The sequence below is a fragment of the Eubalaena glacialis genome, chromosome 19 (assembly GCF_028564815.1).
Source record: "Eubalaena glacialis isolate mEubGla1 chromosome 19, mEubGla1.1.hap2.+ XY, whole genome shotgun sequence".
NCBI lineage: Eukaryota > Metazoa > Chordata > Mammalia > Artiodactyla > Balaenidae > Eubalaena > Eubalaena glacialis.
Genome location: NC_083734.1, coordinates 43285766 through 43310712, shown reverse-complemented (window position 1 = coordinate 43310712; position 24947 = coordinate 43285766). Strand labels below are relative to the sequence as shown.

Sequence of the window (24947 nt, the reverse complement as noted above, 5' to 3'; positions counted from 1 at the left end):
ACCCCTTCCCCCCCCCACCCCCCGCCCCGCCAGCTCAGCCTCCCCAGCCCCCATTCCACGTGGACCAGCCAGGGCGGGGGTGGGGATGGAGGACAGGAAGAGGGGGAGCCAGCTCTGGGAGGAGTGGGGGGAAGGAGTCTGGCGGCGGCAGCGGCTCTCTCGCTCGCCCTCACTGCCGGCCGTATCAGCTCCAGGCACCATGTTCCGCGCGGGGCGCCCCAGCCACACCATCCTCCGGCTCCCCCTGGTGCAATGGCTGCTGCTGCTGCTGCTGCTGCTGCAGGCCGTGGGGAGGGGGCTGAGCCGCGCCAGCCCGGCCGGGAGCCCCCTGGAAGATGTGGTCATCGAGAGGTACCACATCCCCAGGGCCTGTCCCCGAGAAGTGCAGATGGGGGATTTTGTGCGCTACCACTACAACGGTACTTTCGAGGACGGCAAAAAGTTTGACTCGAGGTAATGGCTTGGGTGCCCCCAGACTCACCATTTCCCTTCCCGGAGCCCGGGACCAAGCTCTATCAGTCCTGGGGTTCCCTTGTTGCTGCTTTTAAGCTGTGTCTGCATGCTCCCTACTCACACCGTGATCCCCTAACCTCACACACAGCACCCTGGGTGGGGGGACTCCTAGACGTCCATCTCCCCAGACATCCCTGCCCTCAATTTCAAACCTTCGCCTCTCAGAAGACCCCAATTTCTTTCACACAAACTCCCTCTGTCTCTCAGAGTGCTTGAGAATCAAAGTGAACTGCTCTATTTACTTACCAGCGCTTTATTTAAAGACATAGAGGGGGTTTTCTGGTCCACAGAGTTGGGGGGAAGGGCATGGTCTCTGTTGCATGTGAATCCTCCAGTGGTCTCAGCCCAGCACCCTCTACCTTTCTATCCACTCTGACTCCCTTTCTGGTTCCAGCCACAGGTTTCAGTGCCTTTGTGTTTAGAGAAGAAGTAAGTAAGTAGAGCTTTTGGGGGAGGGGGAGGGGTTTTTTTAGCAGCCAGTGGGGTAAAGCAGGTGGGCATTCTAAGACAGCAGGATGGATCAGGGAGTGCAGGGCATAGCTTGGTGTAGGGACCCTGTCTGCCTACATGTCACACAGTCACACATGCCACCCTGGGCTCCTCCGAGGGTTTTCATGCCTCCCTCTCCCCGTGATCCCTCACCCTCATCTCCCTCCATCTTAGCTCAACCAGGTCAGTGCTGCCGCCCATCTTGCCAGCCTTGGGGTTTGAGAGATGGGCTCCTCTTCTGTGTCCAGGCTTTCCGTCTGCTCTGGCAAGTTCATTTTTCTTGGTCGGGGCAGGGCTGTACGCCAGGCCAGCCTCAGTTAAACCTTGGGTCCAGGTCACACACACAAGCCCCCACCCCACACCCAAGAAGTCAGTCCCTCTTAGACCCTTCCCCAAAACACACAACTCGGCCTATAGAAATTAGTGGCTCTGGAGGCATGCAGTTTATTGGGTAAGAACACGAACTCCTGACACCAAGACCCTGGATTCAAACCCAGGCTGTGATCATGGACAAGGAGTTTTGCCTCTTTAAGCTTTACTTTCCTCATCTGAAAAAAAGGAGATTAAAAAACAGTCTGAAAAACTGCGTCCCTACTTCCTAAGGCTGATGTTAAGACTCAAGATATTGAATGAAAGTGAACTTCACACAGTACCTTACAGTCTGCAAGCGGGTTCGGTACACATTAGCCTTGACTCTGGGGAGAACTTTGGTAGTGTTTAACTGGTAGAAGCTTCTTGCCATGCTTGGGCTCTCACAATGGCACTGTGGAGGAAGCAGGCCATACAACCAGCTCAGTGGGCAAAATGAGGCATAGGCAGTAGCCAGGAGTACAGCTGTGAGCCTGTGGCCACCAAGGAGTGGAGGAGGGGTTGGGAGTTGGGGAATGACCTCCCTATTGGGGATCCTGATGGGGACTCTTGGATCCAGGTTGGGTCCAAGCGGTGCTGAGCTTGGAAAACTTTTACAACCCATGACACCTTCCATCAAAATAATAATCTCCCATCTTTCCTTAACCTCTGAAAACTTAAAATTAAAACTGTAACTAAAAACAAGTAAAAGCCGTGGCAATTTTAGAGTAGGCTTTTTCAAAATTGAAAACCAATCCCTATCCCCAGCCAGTTCTGCTTCCCCTTCCTTTCCTCTGTGAATTGATGGTGCCGTGGCCCAAACGTGGGCTTTAGAGTTCAACAGACCAAACATTAGCTGTGTGACCTTGGGCAAGTCATTTGGTCTCTCAAGTCTCAATTTTTCTCGTAAGAAAAATGAAATCAATAATGCCCATTTCGGGAATTCCCTGGTGGTCCAGTGGTTAGGACTCAGCACTTTCACTGCTGTGGCCCGGCTGTGATCCCTGGTGGGGGAACTAAGATCTCACAAGCTGCATGGTGCGGCAAATAATAATAATAATAATGATAATAATAATGCCCACCTCACAGGGGAGAGAATTAAATAAGATAATGAACGCAGGGACTTCCCTGGTGGTCCAATGGTTAAGGCTCCGTGCTCCCAATGCAGGGGGCCCGGGTTCGATCCCTGGTCAGGGAACTAGATTCCACATGCCACAACTAAGAGCCCATATGCCGCAACTAAAAGATCCCACGTGCAGCAACGAAGATCCCAAGTGCCACAACTAAAGATGCGGCGCAGCCAAATAAATAAATATTTTTAAAAAGATAATGAGTGCAAAATGCCAAGCATTTCGTCGGCCTTATCATTTAAGTGCTGGATAACTGGTCTCCCCACACCCCCACCCCCACCCCCGGGTCTGCACTTTCCGCTCCTTTTCTGTCAGCAGATAGCAGCAGCAGACAGGACTGCTGGCACCATCCCCCCATCCCAGGGCAGATAAAAGCCCCTGGCCTCCTGGAGGGCTTCCTTTTGTAAGAGCCCATCCTATTAAGGTGGGAGTCACGGCCCACCTAGGAGGGAGGCCTGAAGAGTTGAGGAGCCTGTGGATCTACACCTTTGTGTAGGGAGGGGGATTGTGTGTGTGTGTGCACTTGTGTGCACCTGTGCATGTATGTGACCATGGGCAGAGGCCACTGTATCTCATCTGTCCCCTCCCTCCCCAGCTATGACCGCCACACCTTGGTGGCCATCGTGGTGGGCGTGGGGCGCCTCATCACTGGCATGGACCGAGGCCTCATGGGCATGTGCGTCAATGAGCGGCGACGCCTCATTGTGCCTCCGCACCTTGGCTATGGCAGCATCGGCGTGGGTGAGGAGCGCTGGGGCCCAGGCACGGGGGTGGAGGAAACCAGGAGGCAGAAGCAAGGGCCCAGGACAAGAAAACTGAAGCTCAGAGAGGGAGAGCAGCTTTCCAAGGTCACACTGCATGCGCAGAATGAATAGCGAGGCAGGTCTGGGACTAGACTTTTCCGTCTCCTGCTGCTGGGGCGGGAGGAAGGGCAATAATAGGGCCCTGGGTAGGATCCTAGCTTGACCTGGGAGAAGGGGAACTAAGGGTGGTGGAGGGGGAGGCCAAGCAGGATGCTCAGACCTCCACTCCACCCCCCACTCTGGGGGCTGCACCAAACACAGCGGGGCTTATTCCCCCGGATGCCACCCTCTACTTTGATGTGGTCCTGCTGGATGTGTGGAACAAGGCGGACACCGTGCAGGTGAGCACCTTGCTGCACCCGCCCCACTGCCCCCGCATGGTCCAGGACAGCGACTTCGTCCGCTACCACTACAACGGCACGCTGCTGGATGGCACTGCCTTCGACACCAGGTAAGGGCTGGAAGGAGCCCTGGGGCGCCAGGGACTGTGGCATGCAGCGGGGAGTCGGAGGCCTTCCTGCCTCTCCCACCAACAGCAGCCTCACCCCTACCTCTTTCTCTGCAGCTACAGTAGAGATGGCACTTATGACACCTACGTGGGCTCTGGCTGGCTGATCAAGGGCATGGACCAGGGTCTGCTGGGCATGTGTCCTGGAGAGAGAAGGAAGATCGTCATCCCTCCATTCCTGGCCTATGGCGAGAAAGGCTATGGTGAGGGCAAGCAGGGACTTGGAGATTCTCTAGAAGTGGGCTGCCACATACAGTTGTTCAGGTTGAGTACTGCACAAGGACACCAGGCCAGGGAGGCAAGTAGTGATGAAATCTAGCCCTTGGGGATCACCTCACTAAGAAGGGGTGCTTGGGTGGTTAGGACTCGGGACTATCACTGCTGGGACCCAGGTTCAATCCCTGGTTGGGGAACTAAGATGCTTTGTTCTGATTCACACAAAGGCTCATATGGGCTGGTGGTGGCCCTGGGGAAAGCTCAGCTCGGGCCTCACAGGGGAAGAAGCAGGGCTGCTGATGGGCGTCAAAGGCTCTGGAAAGCAGGGTTAGCACCTTTTTGCACGCCGCTCACATAGGCCTTCCTGAGTGGAGAAGAAGCCCTGCTTTGCTCTCCACGTGTATGGTTCAAGCCTATCCCTTCCCCAGGGACTGTGATCCCCCCGCAGGCCTCCCTGGTCTTCCATGTCCTACTGATTGACGTCCACAACCCAAAGGACACGGTCCAGCTGGAGACACTGGAGCTGCCACCTGGCTGCGTCCGGAGAGCCGTGGCTGGGGACTTCATGCGTTACCACTACAACGGCTCCCTGATGGACGGCACCCTCTTTGACTCCAGGTCCGGGGGGTCCTGAGGACGATGGTGGGGGCTGGGGGCGGCTCTGTGCCGGGGGGAAGGGCGGGGCCGCTGTGACTCCCTTGCCCACCTCCCGGCCTCGTATTGCAGCTACTCCCGAAACCGCACCTACAATACCTATGTGGGGCAGGGCTACGTCGTCCCAGGGATGGACCAGGGGCTGCAGGGCTCATGCATGGGGGAGCGCCGGAGAATCACCATCCCCCCCCACCTCGCCTACGGGGAGAACGGGACTGGTAGGCTTGCTCCCTGTTCCCCAAGCCAACACCTCAGTTCCTCCTGACCTTCCCCCTGATGAGCGGGGGCGAAGGGGGTGGATTCCAGCCATTGCTCTGCCCCTCTCATCAAAAAAACTGGTCCCCCACCCAACTCCTGCCACAAGGACTCCATCCTTTTCTCCAGGGGGCAGTCCCCCACTTCTCCCCTTCCACACTGGAGAAGGGCAGCCAACTCCTGAGCTTGGGGAGGGAGGGTGGTTATGGAAGAACAGAAACAGCATAGCCCTGGGAAGCAAAGAGACTGGGATTTGAGTCCCAGCTTTGCTGGAAGCCTTTGTGTGTTCACCTGTAAAATGGGACTAATCACATCGATCAGCAGGGTAAATTATTGGGAGGTTGCAAGATACATATGTAAAAGGCTTTCCAGCTGGCGTGCCCCTCCCCTCCCCTGCCTCCTCACCACCACAGAGTATATTACAAGAGTTGACTATGTGGACAAACATCCCATCCCATCCTTGTTTAAAACCCCAGGATGGGGAAGGTCTGGGGCCTCCATGGAGACCTAGAGCAGCCCCTCCTAGACTCCAGCTGATCCACGCCCCTATTCTGGCCCCAGGAGACAAGATCCCTGGCTCTGCTGTGCTGATCTTCGACGTTCACATCATCGACTTCCACAACCCTGCAGATCTCGTGGAAATCAAGACACTGTCCCGGCCCCTGGAGACCTGCAACGAGACAGCCAAGCTTGGGGACTTCGTTCGCTACCACTACAACTGCTCTCTGCTGGATGGCACCAAGCTCTTCTCCTCGTGGGTCCGGGGCAGGGCCAGGGCTGGGCAGGTGGGTGGGCCCAGGCGTGGGGAGTCCTCCTAGCAGCACCCCTAACTCTTCCTTCCTCCCTAAGTTCCCATCTAAGCTGAAATTCTTAACTCCACAGGCAGAGGGAGGGTGAAGTAAGCAGTAGGGGGAGCTGCTAGTTCCACTCAGTGGAGGGAACCGAGCAGGGAGAGATGAGCCCCCGGCCACCCTGCAGGGCAGTGGCGAGATAAGGGGATTGATCCTGTCTCTGCACAGCTGGGCCCCTGCACCCTGCCCTGTGGGGCGGCACCAGGGGTGACTCAGGAGCTGGGCCTGCCGGGGACCAGGATGAATGCTGACCCGGGAATCTGCTCTCCCCCCAGCCACGACTACGGGGCCCCTCAGGAGGCAACTCTGGGCGCCCACAAGGTGATCGAAGGCCTGGACACGGGCCTGCAGGGCATGTGTGTGGGAGAGAGGCGGCAGCTTGTGGTCCCCCCGCACCTGGCACATGGAGAGAACGGAGGTGAGGAGCAGAGACTGGCCTGATGGCTTTCCTCCTCCCCTCTGCCCCTGCCACCTGGAGCCTTGACGGCTGGTGGGAGGAGTGAGTGAAGCCTTCCGGATGCTTCCCATTCCATGCCCCCCTCTCCAGCCCCCAAGGCAAGAGCTGAGGCCTGTAGGCTGGGAGCTCACTGGGCAGGCAGTGAAGCCGGGCCCAGACCCTTCCCTTCTCTCCTCCTCCCCTCCCTCCAGCCCGGGGGGTCCCTGGAAGTGCTGTGCTCCTGTTTGAGGTGGAGCTCGTGTCCCGGGAGGATGGGCTGCCCACAGGCTACCTGTTTGTGTGGCACGAAGACCCTCCTGCCAACCTGTTTGAAGACATGGACCTCAACAAGGATGGAGAGGTCCCCCCGGAGGAGGTGGGTGAGGAGTTCGCTCCTTCTAGTAATCCCTCCCACGCTGTCACCCGGCAGGAGCCACCTTGCACGGTGGCATCTAACGAGAACGGTGTGTGTCCACCATCCTGTCTGCACCCGTGTTCCTGCCCCTCTGCGGGTCAGTGTGCCTTAAGCCCCTCGTCCCTGCCTTTGCCTCTGGCACATGCAGCCCATTCCCCCATGGCTGCCTGACCCTGGGCACGCCCTCCGCCCCCGCCCCCCTCAGGACGAAGCACCAGCTCCCCTCCTCAGTCCTCACTGGAAGGCCTCCGCCTGTGGGCCCGTCCCAAGGTGAGCCCAGCTGCTCAGGCAGGACGCTCTCTCCCCCTCCCCTTGGCTCTCCTCGCTGTAGTTCTCCACCTTCATCAAGGCTCAAGTCAGTGAGGGCAAAGGACGCCTCCTGCCTGGCCAGGACCCTGAGAAAACCATAGGAGACATGTTCCAGAATCAGGATCGCAACCAGGATGGCAACATCACCGCTGAGGAACTCAAGCTGAAGTCGGACGAAGACCAGGAGCGGGTCCATGAGGAGCTCTGAAGGGCAGAGGCCCAAATGCAAAGGTCCACGTCTAAGGGGACAGTGGGCAGTGGGGCTGACTTCCCAACAGTCACCCTCCCCTCTGCTGGGATGAGGTCTGGAAGCTTCTAGAAAGTGGTCAGAGGGGACAACTCTGGTTTTCCCACTGCCCGAGAGTAAAATCCACAGCACAGATCTCTATTCGGTTTTTCTCTCCCAACCCCAAACCCCTTCCTTAAAAGTTTTGGAATTACAAAGCCAATCTGGGGATTGGTGGAGTTTGGGGGTTGGCTGGGGTCATTGCTGGCCCCTTGCTCAGACCTCCCCTCCATGTCACCAGACACTGAGCAAGGCCAAGCTCATCATTTCCTTATTTCCCCTTTACCTGTACTTTTCCTCACCATCCTCAACCTGCCCCCCCCACCCCTGCCGCCCACAGCCCCCATTCCTCTGTCCTGGCAGCTCCCCAGGAACATGAACCCCCAGTTTTCCTCCCTCGGCTCTGGCTGGTTCCTAGGGAAGGGGACGGTTCTGGGGGGGCAGCCCTACCTTACCTGTCCGGTTCCCTTCACCTGTCCCATGCCCCCTCGCTGCCGTCCAGTGGTGGCTGAAGTGCCCCTAGGGTGCTGCACTTCAGGGCTGGGCTTTGTGTCACCTTTTATCCTTAAAGAAGGCTGCCTTCTCTAGGGACCAAAGAACAAGAGAAAAATGAAGGGGGGTGGTATGAGGAAACCTACTTGGATGGATCTTAGGGCTATGAAATCCTTGGTTCGGGGCTGAGCTCATTATTGAGGGGTGAGAGGGGGGTGTGCAGAGCTCTGCACACTCAAAAGGCTAAACTGGTGTCAGACCCCCTTCTCCTTTGTGCCAAATAAAACACGTCCGAAACCAAAGTCCTTGGGATGTGGTCTTTCTTGGTTGGGGGCGGGGAGCTTAGACCCAAGTGTTGGGAGGAAGGGGAGCAAAGCAGGCCATCTCCATGGCCCTTCAGCTCAAGACCCTGTGTCCCTAGGTCTCAGCCTCCTGCCTCCCTGAGGCCCAGCTGGGGCCCTCACCATGAAGGGAGGCTGGGGGGTAAGTGTCCACAGAGAGGGGCCTGCAGGGGAGGCCTGGAGACATGATCCTGATCTCCTAAGGGTCCCAGCTGAATGGAAAAACAAGTTCCCTGAACTCAAACACAACATGCAAAGCTCAAGGGTTAAATTAAACCACACAGGTCAGATTCCCCTTTCACACAGATCGTTTCTAATACCACGATGTTCCCACCTCTCCCTACTCCTGGCCGCCAGCTGTTACCACCTGCCTGGTGCTTCTCCCTCCTGCCAGAAAGAAAGGTAATTGAGTTCAAACCTCTGGTGTCTTGAGGAAGGAGTTGCTTCAGCCACTAATCAGGCCATCTGCCCTCACCTGCCTGGCTGGACTCTGGCCAATGCGACAGAGATGACCCAAGCCATCCAAGGGGGTGGGGGGGGGGATGCTTGGGAGAGAAAATGACTGACTGGACTCACACCCCAAACTGCTCCCACAAGCACCGAGCTCTTGCCCAAGATCCCCCGAGAGACGGAGCTGCTCCCCATGGTCGCCAGTGACTGATACTCCCTGGTCCCAAAGCACAGAAAGCACCTCGGGGTTGACAGAGGTGACAGCCTCAGATGATAACCACCCTCCCCCAAGCCTAACAGGACAGCCTGAACTAAGTCCGTGTGGAGGCAGCGTGATGCAGAAGAGAAGGCTGGTTCTGTCAGAAACACTGCAACCCCAGCTCGAGCTCCCAGCTCTGGCCTTTGGGCAAAGGACTGGTCCTTTCTAAGTGGACCCATACCTCCTGCAGGATCCCTGTGAGGATGAAACGGCACCTGCAGCACCTGGGTGCACACAGCTGGCCCTCAGTCAACACTCCCGTCACTTTCTCTGCTGAGCTGCAGACAAACACAACTTACCAGCCACCAGGCAGGCGGATGAGGGAATGAATCTGACTACCCTGAGCACCTGCTCCCTTCAGGTCCCGACTCAACCGCCCTTAAGTCATCCATTTTCGTGGCCGTGGAGGAGGAGGAAGGACAGGAGCCAAGGGCACCAGTGAAAATCCACACTCATATGGATCACTTTAGGGACCCATAAAGAGGGGGCTCTGCATACAGGGCCGGCCAGATTCAGCTGATCCCAGCTGAATTTCAAGTTTAATGGCTGCATGAGAATCAAGTGAAACCATTCCAGGTCAGAAACACCCCCTTCCAACCCTGCCTGCCCACCGTGATGCCCACAGACACACTAGGCTGTGCTCGCTGTGCTCAGAGTCTCCTGGGCTAATTCAGGGGTTTTCAAACTGTGTTCCGTGGAGCTCTAGCAGCTTCTCGGAGGTTCCTGCGCCTCCAGAACCAGGAGGTACAGGCTCTGCCCCGCCCCCACCCCAATCAGAACAGCTCTGTGTTTTCCTTTTTTTATTTTGATCTGTTTCACATATTAGATTTGTTTGAAGAGCAGCTTCCCATGTTAAAAAATACTGGAAAAAAGATTCCCTGGACCAAATGATTCCTAAAGTGCTAACACTGTGTAGGTCCACAGTTCATCTAGAATGGCTTTTGCTGCCCTCCGGGCTGGCAGGGATCCCTCAAGGCTCCGGAGAACACAAACCACGAAGCCAGGGCAAGGGGGAGGGAGGGGCGTGGGCCAGCAGCTCCCTGCCGCCCGGACTCCTCTCTGCAGCACGGGGAGGAGCAGTGCTCAGAGCAGAGTGGCCTTCGGGTGAAGCCCCTCCTCATCACAGCCCGCGGGGCCTGACCCCGGCCCGCCCTCAGGAGCCCTGCATCTCTGTCCAGTCCCTCTGCGGAAGGATGTGCTGCAGCAGCCCGTTGACCACGTCCAGCGTCTCATCCTTCTCCAGCACGATGTCATACGAGTCCATGTAGCGCTCCCGCCGCTCCTCCACCTGCCCGGGGAGCAAAGACCGAGAGTCCCCCAGCGCCCTGCCCTCCGCATTGCCCACTGTTGCGCACCTGGGGCTGGGGAAGAGGGCATTCAAGCTGCGACTCCCCAGGAGGAGTTCAAGGTTACCGGGACCTGCCCTTTGGAGACACAGATGGCCAGGGATGCAGGCTGCCACAATTAACCCTTGGGTCAGTGCCAAAAGGACCGTCACAACGATTAGAAACAAAAAGTATCAGATGTTACCTCTAATCTATCTGGATTGAAACTTCACAAGGCTTCAGCACCTGCTGGCTGAGGGTGAGAACTGGACGCCTTCTAGCCTGATGCCATACTGTGCCCCTCTGTGATCTTATGTTTTCACCCCTGTCAACCTCTGGTCTGTTCCTATGCTTTCCTTCTCTAAATTATAAACCCACATCCTGAATACCAACATCTCCCATCTCAATCATGCCTTACTGGTATGATTTAGGAGGACTGGTAATCAGCCCAACCACCTTCTAAACTATGTCACCTTGGGCAAGTTACTTAAGCCCCTTGCCTCAGTTTCCTCATTTGTAAACTGGGTATAATAGTCACTACCTCAGAGTATGACTGTACAGATTAACTGGGTTAATGTGCGTGGCACACGGTGAGCACTCGGTAAGTGTGGGCTCTGATGACGTGCTCTGACCTCTGGGTCACGCCGTGTGCTTCGTACACAGCTGTAACCACTGGGTATTTCTTTTGTTCCCTATGAGATTATGGCTCATACTTCTCATACTTCACACAGTGTCTAGCCCACAGAAGGTGTTCAATAAGCACTCGTTAACAGGAATGAAGGAGAAGCCAGCCATGAAGAACCCGGGTCTCCTACCTACCTTGTCATTTAGGAAGCCAATCTTGAGAATGTTCTCCACGCCAGGAACCCCATCAGCCATAGTGAGGTCCCCCATGGAGTCTCCCAGCAGGAGGATGTTGGTTTTGCCCTGAAGCTGCTCGAAGTAACCAGAGTTCTCGCACACGGAGCTGTTCTTGTTGTAGGTGTGTATGAGCTGGCCCTTGAATCCCTTCAGGAAGCCCTAAATAATCAAGACAAGAGACAGACAGAAGGGCTACAGGGACCCATTCAGGACCAGTGTTCCACTGTCTCTGCCACAGAGGAAAGGGAATACTGAAAGCCACAGATAATGCCAAAACTTCATTGTGATCCAACTAGGGGTCAGCAAGCTAGGGCCCATGGACTAGATTTGGCCTATTCTTGTAAATTGCTTTGCTGGAACACAGCCAGGCCCATTTGTTTACATCTTGTCTACGGGTGCTTTTTTGTGTGACAGAGTAGTTTTGAGAGAGATCATATTGCCCACAAAGCCCGAGATACTTACTACCTGGTCTTTTACAGAAAAAGTTTACAACCCCTGGTTTAAACTAACAGGGATCATCAAATATTGCTGATCACCTACTCTGGTGAAAGCATGAAGCCCGTGATACAAGCACTGCCTGGCTACATGTGCACTAACCTCAGCTGTGGGCCACACCCTAACCACAGGTCAAAGGGATGAAAATTCCAGCCTTGGTTTTAAGGGGAAGAAGTCAGAACACGGGTGAGTCAGAGCAGCCCACCTCTGGCTCAAGAAAAACAAGTCCAAGTCCAAGCCCTTGAGTACCTAGGATGGCACACGAGCCATGACAGTGACATGGGGCCTGGCTGAGCCCTAAACTCGGTCCTCCCTGGCAGAGTCGACTGTCAGCCAAACACCCAAGAGTGGGTCCTTCAAAAGCAACTGTCTTTAGCTGGCACTAATAAATAAATAACTGCTGAGGGCAAAGAAGCCCGCATGCCTTCCCTCCCCCCTCCCCCATCAAGGTTAACATTTAGGGTGAAGCACCCTGGCTGGCGGTCCCCACCCCTCTTCCAGCCCCAGCTCACATCTTCATCAAACTCCATGTAGTTAGAGACGATGTGGATGTTCGGGTGGAACACTTTCCTCTGCCGCATGATTTCTTCCAGGATATCCCCAACGCCCGCGGAGAAGATAAAAAGGGGAACACTGTTCTGGGAGAGGGTGTTGAAGAACATCTTGTATCCATCCCTGAAGTGACATGACGGTTCTGAAATGGCATTGCCTCTGCGACTGTTCTTTATTTTCTATTTGGGTTACATCTTTAACATTTTTTTAAAAACATTGTAAATTGAGGTATAAAATACATAGAGTAAATTATTAAAGTGCACTAATCTTAAGTGTTCAGCTCAGTTAATATTTACATATGTTCACACACATGTAGTTACTAACCAGGTCAAGATTCCCTCATGTCCCTTCCCAGTCGATGCCATCGCCCCCCATTTTGACTTCACATCACCATTGATTTGCTCTCCCTGTCCCTGAACTTCATATACACCATATAACCACATTTTTTGTTTGTTTGTTTGTTTCTGGATTATTTTGCCTGAGCAAAATACAACCAGGCAGCTATCCTGAGGCAGCTTCACTGGGGAACACCTCCAACCCACCCAGGCACTTACTGGGTCTGCACGTGTCTACTCTCCTGGCTTTCCACGAGCTAGCCTCTCTCCCCAATCAGGACACACAATCCTTGAGGGAAGGCACCCGTGTTGACTCCTTCCTCTACGTGCCCTCATCCCTCCTCCAGTAAAGAACGCTCCAGCAGACAGCCGCACTGTGAAGGCCACGGATGATCAAGGGTCCTAGGTCAGCCAACTCCCATGTCTGGATAAAGAACACCAGTCACCATGGGGACCCCAAAAGTCTTTTTACCATTCGGAAAAATGAGCTAGACGCTGTTTGTTCTAGGAGATGGAGCCCTGGTCATATTCATACCACATCCACTACCAGCAGGCAGACTGCATCCTAGGACACACCCAAGGATAGAAAATTCTCTGGCTGTGTCCAGAGAGGAACCTTCTCCACGTCAGCTACTCATGGTGCTAGATCGCTTCTGACTCTCCCAGCAACTGACTCCTCTTCGATCCTTCCCAGCCTCTCTTTTGTGAGCAAACCCATTCCAAACAGTCTGGCAGAAACATTTTCCAGAGCAGGCAGCTCACCTGAGCATTGCGTTGGACTCTCTCACCACCTGGGCTATCTGAAACTTCTGAATCTTCTGCTGGCACAGGAGCTCATGCGCTTTGGTCCACCTGGAAACACACACGCCACGAAACCCCAAATTCAAACCACTAAGTAAAGTGACCTTTCCCATCTCAGGGCCGAGTCCCCTCTGGAAGTACTGACAGCGGAGGCCTCATCCTTTTCCCCAGAGCCATTTTCTGAAGGACGCTGCTTGTCCCTAAAGGAAGAGGGTGAGACAGCAACACAGCAGCAACACAAGAGCTGGGCAAGTTGCTGCTGCTGTCAAAGCTCTTCTGAATCCCTTCCTCTGGGACCCCACTCTCTGGAGAACTGGGGCTTTGCCCAGTGATACTGGTTTCCTTAGGAGGGTTATTGCCCCAAAGCACTTATTGCCCCAAACTAAGGGGCTTCTAACTCATTCCAAGGATACTTGGTGAGCCCTCTACTCTAGCAGTAGCCACACGTAGCCTGGCTGTATCTGGACAATTTGTTCTAGCAGCTGGGCTTGTGGCCTTCAGTTAAGCAATCAGTAAGGTAAAGGAGCCTGCATCTGACCAAAGCTCAGGAAAAATACGCCCCCGTCCAGACCAAGCATCGTGAGGGCCAGGGGCGTTTCACCACCACCGTCACTTACCATTCCACCATGTCAGGTAACTTCTCTTTGATGGTCCGGTGTGGGTCAATCTCAATTGGGTAATAGTGGTGGAGGAGCGCTTTGAGCTGTGACATCCAAATGAAGAGAAAAGCCGTTTAGTCCACATCAAGTTTTCCCCAGCAGAGTCCTACAGTCCAGCATGAGAAAAAAGTCACCTAGAAGATGCAACTTCATGTAAGGGAGTGACTGGAGCTGCAGAGCTGGCCATCCCTCTGCACTCCCGCTTAATTGGTAAGAACGGATTTAATGCTGTATTTCCCAAAATGTGGTACATTTTCTCAGGTGGTAGGCAAGAGAACTTTGGGGGGGGGGGTACATGGATAAAAACACTTTTCATTTTAGTGGTTTGGGATTCATTGTAATGTATGTCAGAAAAAGAAAGAAAACTAGAATAGCACACTCATGCTTTCATAAAGATTGCTTCTTTCATCTGCAAGTTAATTGCATTCAGATCTTTAAAAGCAGGGTAGGGCTTCCCTGGTGGCGCAGTGGTTGAGAATCTGCCTGCCAATGCAGGGGACACGGGTTCGGGCCCTGGTCTGGGAAGATCCCACATGCCGCGGAGCAACTGGGCCCGTGAGCCACAATTACTGAGCCTGCGCGTCTGGAGCCTGTGCTCCGCAACAAGAGAGGCTGCGATAGTGAGAGGCCCGCGCACTGCGATGAAGAGTGGCCCCCACTTGCCACAACTAGAGAAAGCCCTCACACAGAAACGAAGACCCAACACAGCCATAAATAAATAAATAAATAAAATTTTTTAAAAAGCAGGGTAATTTAAACAGATCTGGCAAAAATCATTCAAGTGAACTAGAAGACTGGAGCCTGGGACACAGCATGTTAGGGGATAACTCCATCGCACTGCCGACGTCAGGTGGACAACCTCACGGGGAGCATCTCTGTGTACCTCCTCTGGCTAAGGTCACCTTCCACATGCCAGGACCTTCCACAATCTAGGGAGGCTGCTTCAGGGATCATGTGTCACACGGGCTCAGTCAGTAACAGGGCCCAATAAAAATGAGAATTGACTAAGTAAAAAATTTTAATTTTAGTACATGCATGGTCTCGGAATATTATGAGATCAAATGGAGTCCCTGACCATCAGTCCAAAAGAGGGTTAAATACAAAGACTGACAAAGACAGAAAGCTCCTAAAATGTGTTAAGATTCTCAATGTTTTCTTGAGTGTGAGAACATTTTTCTGAAAGTATAACAGAATTCAACAGAATATAAATTTTTTTTTTTTTTTAATTTTATTTTTGGCTGTGTTGGGTCTTCGTTTCTGTGCGAGGGCTTTCTCTAGTTGCAGCAAGCGGGGGCCACTCTTCATCGCGGTGCGCAGGCCTCTCACTATCGCGGCCTCTCTTGTTGCGGAGCACAGGCTCCAGACGCGCAGGCTCAGTAGTTGTGGCTCACGGGCCTAGTTGCTCCGCGGCATGTGGGATCCTCCCAGACCAGGGCTCGAACCCGTGTCCCCTGCATTGGCAGGCAGATTCTCAACCACTGTGCCACCAGGGAAGCCCCCAGGATATAAATTTTTAAAAAGAAAAAAGATTTCTTACATAAATTTTGCTTTATTAATTTCTTCAGGAACCCATCAACGCCACAAATCTTAATGTTCTCTAGCTTCTTTACCCTAGAGAGGGCATCCAAACCTATTGTCTTATTTGTGGACATAGCTCTCTGGAAGCTGCTATGATCAGGGATGTGAGGAACCAAAAAAAGTGACCTGCCAAAGGCAATCAGTGGTGGAGCCAGAATCTACCTTAAGCTGCAAGTGGCATCACCAGAGAGACAAGTGTAGAAACAGAAGAGCTATCTATAATTCACTGTCCATCTTTTTTTTTTTTAATTAATTAATTTATTTATTTTTATTTATGGCTGTGTTGGGTCTTCGTTTCTGTGCGAGGGCTTTCACTAGTTGCAGCAAGCGGGGGCCACTCTTCATCGCGGTGCGCGGGCCTCTCACTATCGTGGCCTCTCTTGTTGCGGAGCACAGGCTCCAGACGCACAGGCTCAGTAGTTGTGGCTCACGGGCCCAGTCGCTCCGCGGCATGTGGGATCTTCCCAGACCAGGGCTCGAACCCGTGTCCCCTGCATGGGCAGGCAGATTCTCAACCACTGCGCCACCAGGGAAGCCCCACTGTCCATCTTAATAACCAGTAATCATGACAGAGTATTAGAAGATCTGACCAATATGGCAGACCAACAGACCACTTAGTAACCAATTTGGTGAACTTCATAATCAAGTGGAACTAAATGATATAGCTATTTAGCAGAAAGAGCTCAGCAACCTGCAGAGAAACGAGGGGCTAGCACAGCTCTGCTCTGGCAAAGAGGACACTGATGGGAAGAACGCGGAGCAAAGTAAAATGAACTCCAAGGCTACAGGGATCGCTTTACAATATCTGTATGCATCTTATGGGAACGGGAGTTTCATACATAGACATTAATTCATAAGTCTTTCTTGGTACCTGCTGCCTTACCAAGAAAATTTATACTATCAAGGAAAGAGCATAATACAGTGGACAGAGTTCGGGAACAGAATCAGATCTATGGGAAAACCAAGCTCTGCATCTTGCTGTATGACCTTGGGTAAGTTGCTCAAACCTCTCCAAGCCTCTGTTTTCCCATCTGCTAAATGGAGACAGTAATGATTCTATCCACCTCTTGGAGTTGTGGGAGGGTTAAACAGCAAACATCGAAGTCTCCTATTAAGTTCTATAGATAGCAGTAAGCATAGTCCAACCATCCATCATCACATGTCTTGGCCAATAAGGAAAAGCTGTCTCAGTGTATTAAGACTAGGTCCACCTGAGCATAACAACAATTTTTTAAAAAATTAATCTTCTAAGGTCTCAACCCTGGAATCTTTGGTCCTAACCAAGAACCACTGGAAGTCGTATATGATAGCCATTTCTGAGCAAAGAAGGGAGTAACCCACCTCTTCCCGGCACTCCTCACTGATGATCTTGCTGTTATCCAGAATATCTGCAAAAACACAGAACTCCTTTTACTTGCCCCTTAGAAGCCATCATCCTGTCAAGCCCAATGAGGCAAGCTAGTATGTGACTTACTGTAAGAAGAAGGGCATCGCTTTCCATTATATGCAAACCTGCTCAAGGTCATGTCAAAATCAGAAATGACCTAAAATGCAAAAGAGAGATGAAGCCTAGACAGGCTCCTTCCAGGGTGGCCCTGTGCCAGCCAGGGAGGATGATTATGGAAGTCCAAACAGCTCAGTGCCAGTCTACGGGCAAAGCCTTGGGGGAGTTAGGAAGCGCTGAAGGAAGAACTAATCCTAGTTAGTACCTGTGCTAACCCAGAGAAGACCCAGCCTCTCTGAGGATGGGGGTGGGGACTGCAGAATCAGGACCCCTTCCACTTTTTCAATAGCACCCATCTCAATGCCCTGGTCCTTCCTAAGATGCCCCCACCTTTTGGCCCATCTACACATCTGCGCCTTCTTGGGGAGCCCACCAACCTCGGCTAGTGAGGACAACAAGACCCGGAGGCCTGGTGTGGGGTGCTTTCTGTCTACAGCATGACCTTACTGAGAAATTTGAAATCTAGGTTTCTGGGCAGGTGGACTCTCCCCCAAGGCAAAACAGTCTTGCCCTCGGGCACCTGGCCATTTCTAGGGGATGAAGGCATGCTTGCAGGTGTCCGCAGCAAAGCGGGAAGGCGCACTGGGCAGGCCACATCCCCAGCCCCCCCGCGGTACCTGTAAGCGGTCTCCCCCGCCCTTGCGGAGGGCGCCCACGATCTCCTGCACCCGCCCGGGCTGCCGCATCAGAACCGTGGCCTTCATCAGGGTGCTCACCTGTCCCGAGACCCGAGAGAACCGCTGACCCCGGCACCGCGCTGGGCCCAAGGGGAGGCCGGCGAGGCCGGGCCGGGGGCGCGGGGGACGAGCGGGGGCTCCGGCCGGGCCTGGGCGCCTACGGGCCGCAGTGGCACGGCGAGGCCCAGGCGGCCCGGTGGGGGTCTCGGAGCGCCCGGGGGTTCGGGGCCCGCCTCACGCCGGTCTCCTCCTCCCGCCTCACCTCCTCCGCCATGGCGCTCGCCGGCCGGTTGGCGGCGTGGGCACAACGACCGCCCCGCGGCCCCACTGCGCAGGCGTCGCTTCCGCCGGGGCGGGGCGGGTCGCGGGTGAGGTGGGGGGACGGGGAACGGGTCCGGGGCTGGGGGGGACGGGGCGTGTCCCAAGAGGCTGGGGTTACGTGGGTGGGTGCCACTCTTTTTAGAACAAAAACCCTAACCGGAATGGACGTTTCCAGGCTTAAGGTTTGCATGACCAAAAGGCCGCATATGGGAGGGGGTGCGAAGGAGCCATAAGTGAGTTCTGTTGAACATCCAGAAGGTGCTTCCTTCACGGGGCTCGCTCCTCATCACAGAAGATGAGTGACTCAGTCCAGAGGGCAGGAGGGCCCTGGACATCTGGGCCAGAATGAAAACCCATCAGCTTTACTTCTCCCTTCTGCCTCCTCTGACTTGGTTTCCTCGAACTCAGTGTCTCGGGAGCCAAGTGCCAAGCTGCGGAAGAAGGTAGATGGATGCTACAGAGATGCCAGACTGAGTACCGGAAGTGGGCAGCAGGAGCTAGAGTGAATCAAAAGTCTTATGTGGTGTTGGTGGTCACGTCCTGCTCCTGGTTGGTTGCGGAAGATGTGAGGTGGTCTTCAGCCTGAGTGATGCCTTGTGGGGGGGGGGGGGAAGGAAGGAGGACAGGGACAGGAGAGAGTTCCAGAACCTGAGAGCACAATCCTGAGAGTGATCTCACTAAGGGCCCAGGATTCTGGAACTTGGGCTGCCTGCTTGGCCCTATATGAGAGATGTAGTAGGGAGAAGGAGTGACAGCTGGCTGAAGGGCCCCCACAATCCTCCCCGACACCCTAGGAGAGCAGCCTCTCTCCGCTTGTCCCAGGGTGCCATGGAGATGGAGAGCGCGGTGGCCTCCACATGTTTCCACCAGCCTCACATGGAGAGGAAGATGAGTGCGATGACCTGTGAGATCTTCAACGAGCTTAGACTAGAGGGCAAGCTCTGCGACGTGGTCATTAAGGTCAATGGCTTTGAGTTCAATGCCCACAAGAACATCCTCTGTAGCTGCAGTTCCTACTTTAGGTATAACAGGGTTGCTGGACTAAGCCAAAAGGGGGAACGGGGCTCATTCTGAGACATTTTGGTTCATTTCATATTTCCCGCCCCATTATCTTAAGTTTAGGGACACTGTCAAAGCCCTGGGCTCCTGTAGACTGGCTCCTTTGTCTTCTGAAGAGGCACAGTTAGGGCCAGAGCCTCTTCTGTCTCGTTTTCAACTAGATTTCAACCAACTATTGGTGGGCCAGATGCTTTTTTTCTTTGATTTTCACCCAAACCAAACTTTGGGAAGGTTGGACACCTGTAGTGGATTTTCTGCTTAAACCTAGATGACAATGCCACTTCAGCCACCCCTTAAGCCCCTATCTGAGACTATCTCAAACAGGGTGACAAATTAACAAGGACTGAGAGGGTGGGAAGGGGGATGAGGGGAAAGAACCAAGGAAATATTTTTCAGAAGAAAAAGGGAGTTTGAGCCAAAACTATTGTAACCCAGGAAGTAAAAGACCTAGTTTGTTCATGAGCTGAAAATATTTGAGTACTCAGTTCCAATGAAGATATGATAAGTGCGTGCCACCCGTTGCTAAAAATTGTCATTCATCTAGACCTAGAGCAGGGTATACAAAAAGAGCAAATAGTGACTGTTTTAAGCTTTGCAGGTCATACAGTCTCTGTCACAACTACTCCACTCTGCCTTTAGTAGGAAAGCAGCCATAGACAATACTAAATGAAAGGGCATGGCTGTGTTCCAATAAAATTATTTATGAATACCGAAATTTGAATTTAATTTCCAGGTGTCACAAAATATTTTTTCCCCATTTAAAAATGCAAAAAATATTCTTAGCTCATGTGCAGTACAAAAACAAGAGTTGGGCTGAATTTGGCCGAGAGGCTGTAGGTTTTCAGAACTCTTCTCTAGAGAATTTGATCTCTGAGCCCACATTCCCTTAAACTTCCTAGAAAAAGGAAGGAAAAATATATTAGGGCAGGGACCTCTGTCCTCTGCAACACCTAGAGAAGTACCTAGCTACATAGTAGGGACCCAATAAGTTGTTGTGGAATAGTAGTCATTTTACTCATTCAATAATTATTTATTGAGTGCCTATTTTGTGACAGGTACTGGAAATAAAACAATGTATAAACATTCCTGTTCTCGTAAACTTTACCTTCCAGTAGGGAGAACAGGCATTTAATAAATAAAATACATATTAGATCATAAGTGCTAGGGAAAAAAAGGAAGATAGAGAGTGGTCAGTGGTAATTTTAAATAGGATTATCACTTTGCTGACAAAGTGACATTTAAGCAAAGACTTCAAGGGGCTGCGGTCTTGGGAAATAACGGAGATCTTGGGGGAGCCTTCCAGGCAGAGTACAAAGCAAAGTGCAAAGATGGAAGCATCTCTGGTGTATTCAAGGAAAGCAAGGCCAGCAGGGCTGGAGCAAGGTGAGGAGGAAGGCGAGAGGAAATATGGTTAGAGAGGTATTCATGGTCCAGATCCCAGAGGTCTTTTGTAGTCCCTGGTAAGGACTTTGTATTTTACTCTGAGTAACAAGGGAAGTCAGTGGAAGGTTCTGAGTGGAAGTGGAGCATAAACTCATAAGAATCATGCTGGTGTCTGGGGTAAGACTATAAACTCTGGAGGTGTCAAAAGCAGAAGCAGAGAGATCAGTTGGGAGGTTTACTCCCAATAATCTAGGCAAGAGCTGGTGGTGGCTCACACCAAGAAGGTAGCAATGAGAGAGGTGAGAAGCGATCAGATTCTGGATATGTGTTGATTGAATAATACTTGTTTTAAAAGTGTATTTGCTCAAGTTTAATTTCCTTAACTAAGGTAGAATTTGGTGGGCAATGGGCTGAGACAGAAAAAGACCTGGGTCTTACTCCCAGCTGTAGATCCCAGTTTCTCCATCCACAAAATGGGAAAAAGCCTACTTATCATGAAGATAGGAATAAAAGTGACCAAAGTCAAAGTTCCTGGAAAGGTTCTCTTGACCACTCTATAAAACCTACCCTCCTCCCCCCGCTTCCTCACGCCAATTTATTTCCAATTTACTTATTGTGCACACTATTTGGAAAATGTCCAAATTTTCCACAACAAGAGAAGGTGGCGGGGGGAGGGAACACGGCAAACTAGAGAGAAATATTTCAGTGACTGCTAGTTTCTTTCTTTCTTCCAGAGCTTTGTTTACAAGTGGCTGGAACAACACTGAAAAGAAGGTATACAACATCCCTGGCATTTCCCCCGACATGATGAAGCTAATTATCGAATATGCGTACACCCGGACCATCCCCATCACACCAGACAACGTGGAGAAGCTGCTGGCTGCTGCAGACCAATTTAACATCATGGGTATTGTCAGGGGTTGCTGTGAGTTCCTCAAGTCGGAGCTGTGTTTGGTTAATTGTATCGGCATCTGCAAGTTCACAGACTACTACTACTGCCCCGAGCTGAGGCGGAAGGCCTACATGTTCATACTGCACAACTTTGAGGAGATGGTGAAAGTCTCAGCAGAGTTTTTAGAGCTCTCAGTCACTGAACTTAAGGATATCATTGAGAAAGATGAGCTCAACGTCAAGCAAGAAGATGCTGTATTTGAGGCCATTTTAAAATGGATTTCTCATGACCCCCAAAATAGGAAGCAGCATATTTCAGTTTTGCTTCCCAAGGTCGTTTAGTTATTCTTTTGTGGGATGCTTAATTGCTTTTTTTTTTTTTTTTTTTTTTTGCCCGCGCCACATGGCTTGTGGGATTTTAGTTCCACAACCAGGGATCGAACCCATGCCCCTGCAGTGGAAGCTCGGAGTCCTAACCACTGGACTGCCAGAGAATTCCCTTAATTGCTCACTTTTGATTCCTTTATCCCAGAGGGATTGTCCCAAGAGCCATACTCAGATGTCTGACAGATTCCAAGGCTGTGGTCATACTTACATATACTTATATATGTACATCTATAGAAGGCATCCCCTGCTATTCTCTGGAATTTTGCAATTTTCTCTGCCCTTGGCATTGCTAGTTCCTTCTGCTCCAGTTATATTCTCTTTGACCAAGATTCTCCCTGGTAGTGGGGGAAGGAGAGGGCAGGCCTTCAAAAGAATTCTAAAGGGTCTTCCTCTCACCCCTTCCCTTCTGTGAGTTTCCCCAACCAAAATAGGAGTTGGACAAGAAACCAGATCATGAGTATTGCACTCAATTGTAGCCATTTGGTGCTAATTCATGTTATTTTACATATAGAGGCACAGATATCCAATTACTGAACAATGACCACAGCTCTTTCTGGTCTAATAGTCCTGTCCAGGGGCCAAGGAATGGACTAGCTCTGTGACCATTTGAGGTGGCTTCTATCTCGCTCATTCTCAGCATCCAAATGTATACCACCTCCAAAAAACAAATATTTAAACTGTGAGCTGTAAATTACAAAAACAAAACAAAACATGACCCTACTGCATTCAGAGGAGACTGTAAAACGGCAGGCTTAAGGACATGGGTTTTCCAGACACCATACCTCATCTGAATGACTGTCTGTATTTCCTTCTTAGGTTCGCCTGGCTCTAATGCATGCTGAATACTTCATGAACAATGTTAAGATGAATGACTACGTCAAAGACAGTGAGGAATGCAAGCCAGTCATCATTAATGCACTGAGGGCCATGTATGACCTAAACATGAACGGACCTTCTAATTCTGACTTCACCAACCCACTCACCAGGCCCCGCCTGCCCTATGCCATCCTATTTGCAATTGGTGGCTGGAGTGGTGGGAGCCCCACCAATGCCATTGAGGCATATGATGCTCGGGCAGACAGATGGCTGAATGTCACTTGTGAGGAAGAGAGTCCTCGTGCCTACCACGGGACAGCTTATTTGAAAGGCTATGTTTATATCATTGGGGGGTTCGATAGTGTAGACTATTTCAATAGTGTTAAGCGTTTTAACCCAGTCAAGAAAACGTGGCACCAGGTGGCCCCGATGCACTCCAGGCGTTGCTACGTCAGCGTGACAGTCCTCAGTAATTTTATTTACGCCATGGGAGGATTTGATGGCTATGTGCGTCTCAACACTGCTGAACGTTATGAGCCAGAGACCAACCAATGGACACTCATTGCCCCCATGCATGAACAGAGGAGTGATGCGAGTGCCACAACACTCCATGGAAAGGTAAGACCCTGGGGGAAGGTGGGGTTAGGAGATGTGAAAGCAAACAAGCCTGGAAATAGTGGATGGAAAACAGAAGTGGCAGTATTCACTTTGCAATACTAACTCCTTCATCAAATGACTAAGTGGCCCTTTGTAACTATCTTTTCTGATTTTACTTATTAAAAAGCAATGCATGCACATGTGGAAAAAAGAAACTCAGACTGAAGACTGGCATCAGAAGTGTCCCCTGCCCCCAGCCACCACCACATACACACCCTTTCTTTCTACTCCCCAATTTTAATCATCTTGGAACTCTCTTCACACAGGTCTACATATGTGGTGGGTTTAACGGAAATGAATGCCTGTTTACAGCAGAAGTGTACGACGCTGAGAGTAATCAGTGGACAGTCATAGCACCCATGAGAAGCAGGAGGAGTGGAATAGGCGTAATTGCTTATGGAGAACACATATATGCGGTGAGTTTCTTTTGTACAACAAAAATTATAGCCCTAGATTTTCTATTAGCAAATAGGTTTACACTACCACTGGGAAGAATTTGAAAGCTTTTTTCCATGGAAGACAGTGGAAGAGGGAGGTATGAAATCACTGGTTCCCCCCCTCCCCAAAGAGGGCATCCTCAGCAAACAGAAGCGATGGTTAACAGCCAGCTGTGTTTCCTCTGCTGTCCACAGGTAGGCGGCTTTGACGGAGCTAATCGACTTAGAAGTGCAGAAGCCTACAGCCCAGTGGCTAATACTTGGCGCACGATCCCCACTATGTTTAATCCTCGTAGCAATTTTGGTATCGAGGTGGTAGACGACCTCTTGTTTGTGGTGGGTGGCTTTAATGGCTTTACCACCACCTTTAATGTTGAGTGCTATGATGAAAAGACTGAAGAGTGGTATGATGCTCATGACATGAGTATATACCGCAGTGCTCTGAGCTGCTGTGTAGTACCAGGGCTGGCCAATGTTGGGGAATACGCAGCTAGACGAGACAACTTCACAGGAGTAGCACTGCGTGATGAAGTAAAGTATTCCGCCTCGACAAGTACCCTACCTGTATGAGCCTCTTCATTTAGCTAATAAAAAGTCTCAGCAATAAGAATTCTTTCTTTTAAATAAATGCAGTGTTTAAACTTGTAAGAGTATTGGAAAGTGTTCAACTTAAGGGAGCCAAGGGTTGGATGACTGAAGGGAATAAGCGGGGAGGAAGAAAGCAATTATATTCAATGGTACAGAATTAAAAAGGAAAAATCACAGTGCAAATCAGCTCTAAAGAAATACATTTATTTAAAACTTACATTGAGATGATTAGTAGCTATAACACAGAACAAGATAGCTTTAGGAACATAAAACAAGCTATTTTACAATGTAATGTCTCAAAGTGTCCTAAATTCTACATCTCCTCTGACTTAAAGGGGGGCAGTCAAGATTATACTTGCAGTAGATAGGGGCTTGATACTGTTAGCCCAGAAAACTCACTGTATCAACTGGAACTAAATATTTATTTTACAAATAACTCAAAGAGCCCCAGCACATGGATCATAAGGTCTTCACCCATGTAGCAAGCACTACTTTTCACGAGTGCATTATGCAGGAGGATTAAGTTAACAAGTGCTCTATTGTATGTGCTTCACTGTCAGACATTTCCAGTAATGGTCATGGAGAGTAAGACAAAAGCCCTACAAAGGTAATCAACAAAGAGTGGTTATTTGGCTATCTAATTAAATTCCTTGAAGCAAAATGACTATTATGTTATTGTTATTGTATTACATCACGACTATGAGCTGTTTTGTTTCCAATGACCAAAACATATTATAATGTAAGCATTATAACAAAAACAAAAATGGACTATTCTCAAGAAAGTAACAAACTGGAGTGAACTGTGACAGAATGTTTAACAGTTTAGAAAAGGAGAGACTGAATTGTTTCTCCAAATATTCTACACT

The 24947-nt window shown here is 51.3% G+C and overlaps 3 protein-coding genes across 3 annotated transcripts; 2 read left to right on the top strand and 1 right to left on the bottom strand.

Moving 5' to 3' along the window:
* The first annotated feature begins 107 nt into the window (after positions 1-107).
* Positions 108-8007, top strand: FKBP10 (FKBP prolyl isomerase 10). The gene is made up of 10 exons (XM_061175677.1): positions 108-453; positions 3076-3221; positions 3545-3734; positions 3849-3994; positions 4436-4625; positions 4734-4879; positions 5478-5670; positions 6043-6185; positions 6416-6579; positions 6950-8007. The coding sequence occupies exons 1-10, from the start codon at positions 200-202 to the stop codon at positions 7133-7135; spliced, it is 1758 nt and encodes a 585-aa protein (XP_061031660.1). The 5' UTR covers positions 108-199; the 3' UTR covers positions 7136-8007.
* A 1534-nt stretch (positions 8008-9541) lies between these two features.
* NT5C3B (5'-nucleotidase, cytosolic IIIB) lies at positions 9542-17826 on the bottom strand. Its single transcript, XM_061175353.1, has 9 exons — positions 17805-17826; positions 17483-17581; positions 16836-16905; positions 16703-16749; positions 13742-13827; positions 13086-13175; positions 11949-12111; positions 10900-11100; positions 9542-10043 (listed from the first exon to the last, which is right to left on the bottom strand). Exons 1-9 carry the CDS (start codon positions 17814-17816, stop codon positions 9909-9911), a joined length of 903 nt encoding a protein of 300 aa, XP_061031336.1. The 5' UTR covers positions 17817-17826; the 3' UTR covers positions 9542-9908.
* Positions 17827-18691: 865 nt separating this feature from the next.
* KLHL10 (kelch like family member 10) lies at positions 18692-24063 on the top strand. Its single transcript, XM_061176233.1, has 5 exons — positions 18692-18885; positions 21040-21529; positions 22400-23017; positions 23323-23472; positions 23689-24063. Exons 1-5 carry the CDS (start codon positions 18692-18694, stop codon positions 24061-24063), a joined length of 1827 nt encoding a protein of 608 aa, XP_061032216.1.
* Positions 24064-24947: the final 884 nt, after the last annotated feature.

What these genes read in the sequence shown, in the direction of transcription:
- FKBP10 (XM_061175677.1), top strand. Translation starts at nt 200, where the DNA reads ATGTTCCGCGCGGGGCGCCCCAGCCACACCATCCTCCGGCTCCCCCTG. An exon ending in CTACGGGGAGAACGGGACTG is followed by an intron (nt 4,880 to 5,477) that starts GTAGGCTTGCTC and finishes TTCTGGCCCCAG; the next exon opens with GAGACAAGATCCCTGGCTCT. An exon ending in GGCACCAAGCTCTTCTCCTC is followed by an intron (nt 5,671 to 6,042) that starts GTGGGTCCGGGG and finishes CTCTCCCCCCAG; the next exon opens with CCACGACTACGGGGCCCCTC.
- NT5C3B (XM_061175353.1), bottom strand. An exon ending in GTGAGGAGTGCCGGGAAGAG is followed by an intron (nt 13,828 to 16,702) that starts GTGGGTTACTCC and finishes TGGATGTCACAG; the next exon opens with CTCAAAGCGCTCCTCCACCA. An exon ending in ACATGGAGTTTGATGAAGAT is followed by an intron (nt 11,101 to 11,948) that starts GTGAGCTGGGGC and finishes TTGATTATTTAG; the next exon opens with GGCTTCCTGAAGGGATTCAA.
- KLHL10 (XM_061176233.1), top strand. Translation starts at nt 18,692, where the DNA reads ATGGAGATGGAGAGCGCGGTGGCCTCCACATGTTTCCACCAGCCTCAC. An exon ending in TTTCAGTTTTGCTTCCCAAG is followed by an intron (nt 21,530 to 22,399) that starts GTCGTTTAGTTA and finishes TTTCCTTCTTAG; the next exon opens with GTTCGCCTGGCTCTAATGCA. An exon ending in ATGGAGAACACATATATGCG is followed by an intron (nt 23,473 to 23,688) that starts GTGAGTTTCTTT and finishes TGCTGTCCACAG; the next exon opens with GTAGGCGGCTTTGACGGAGC.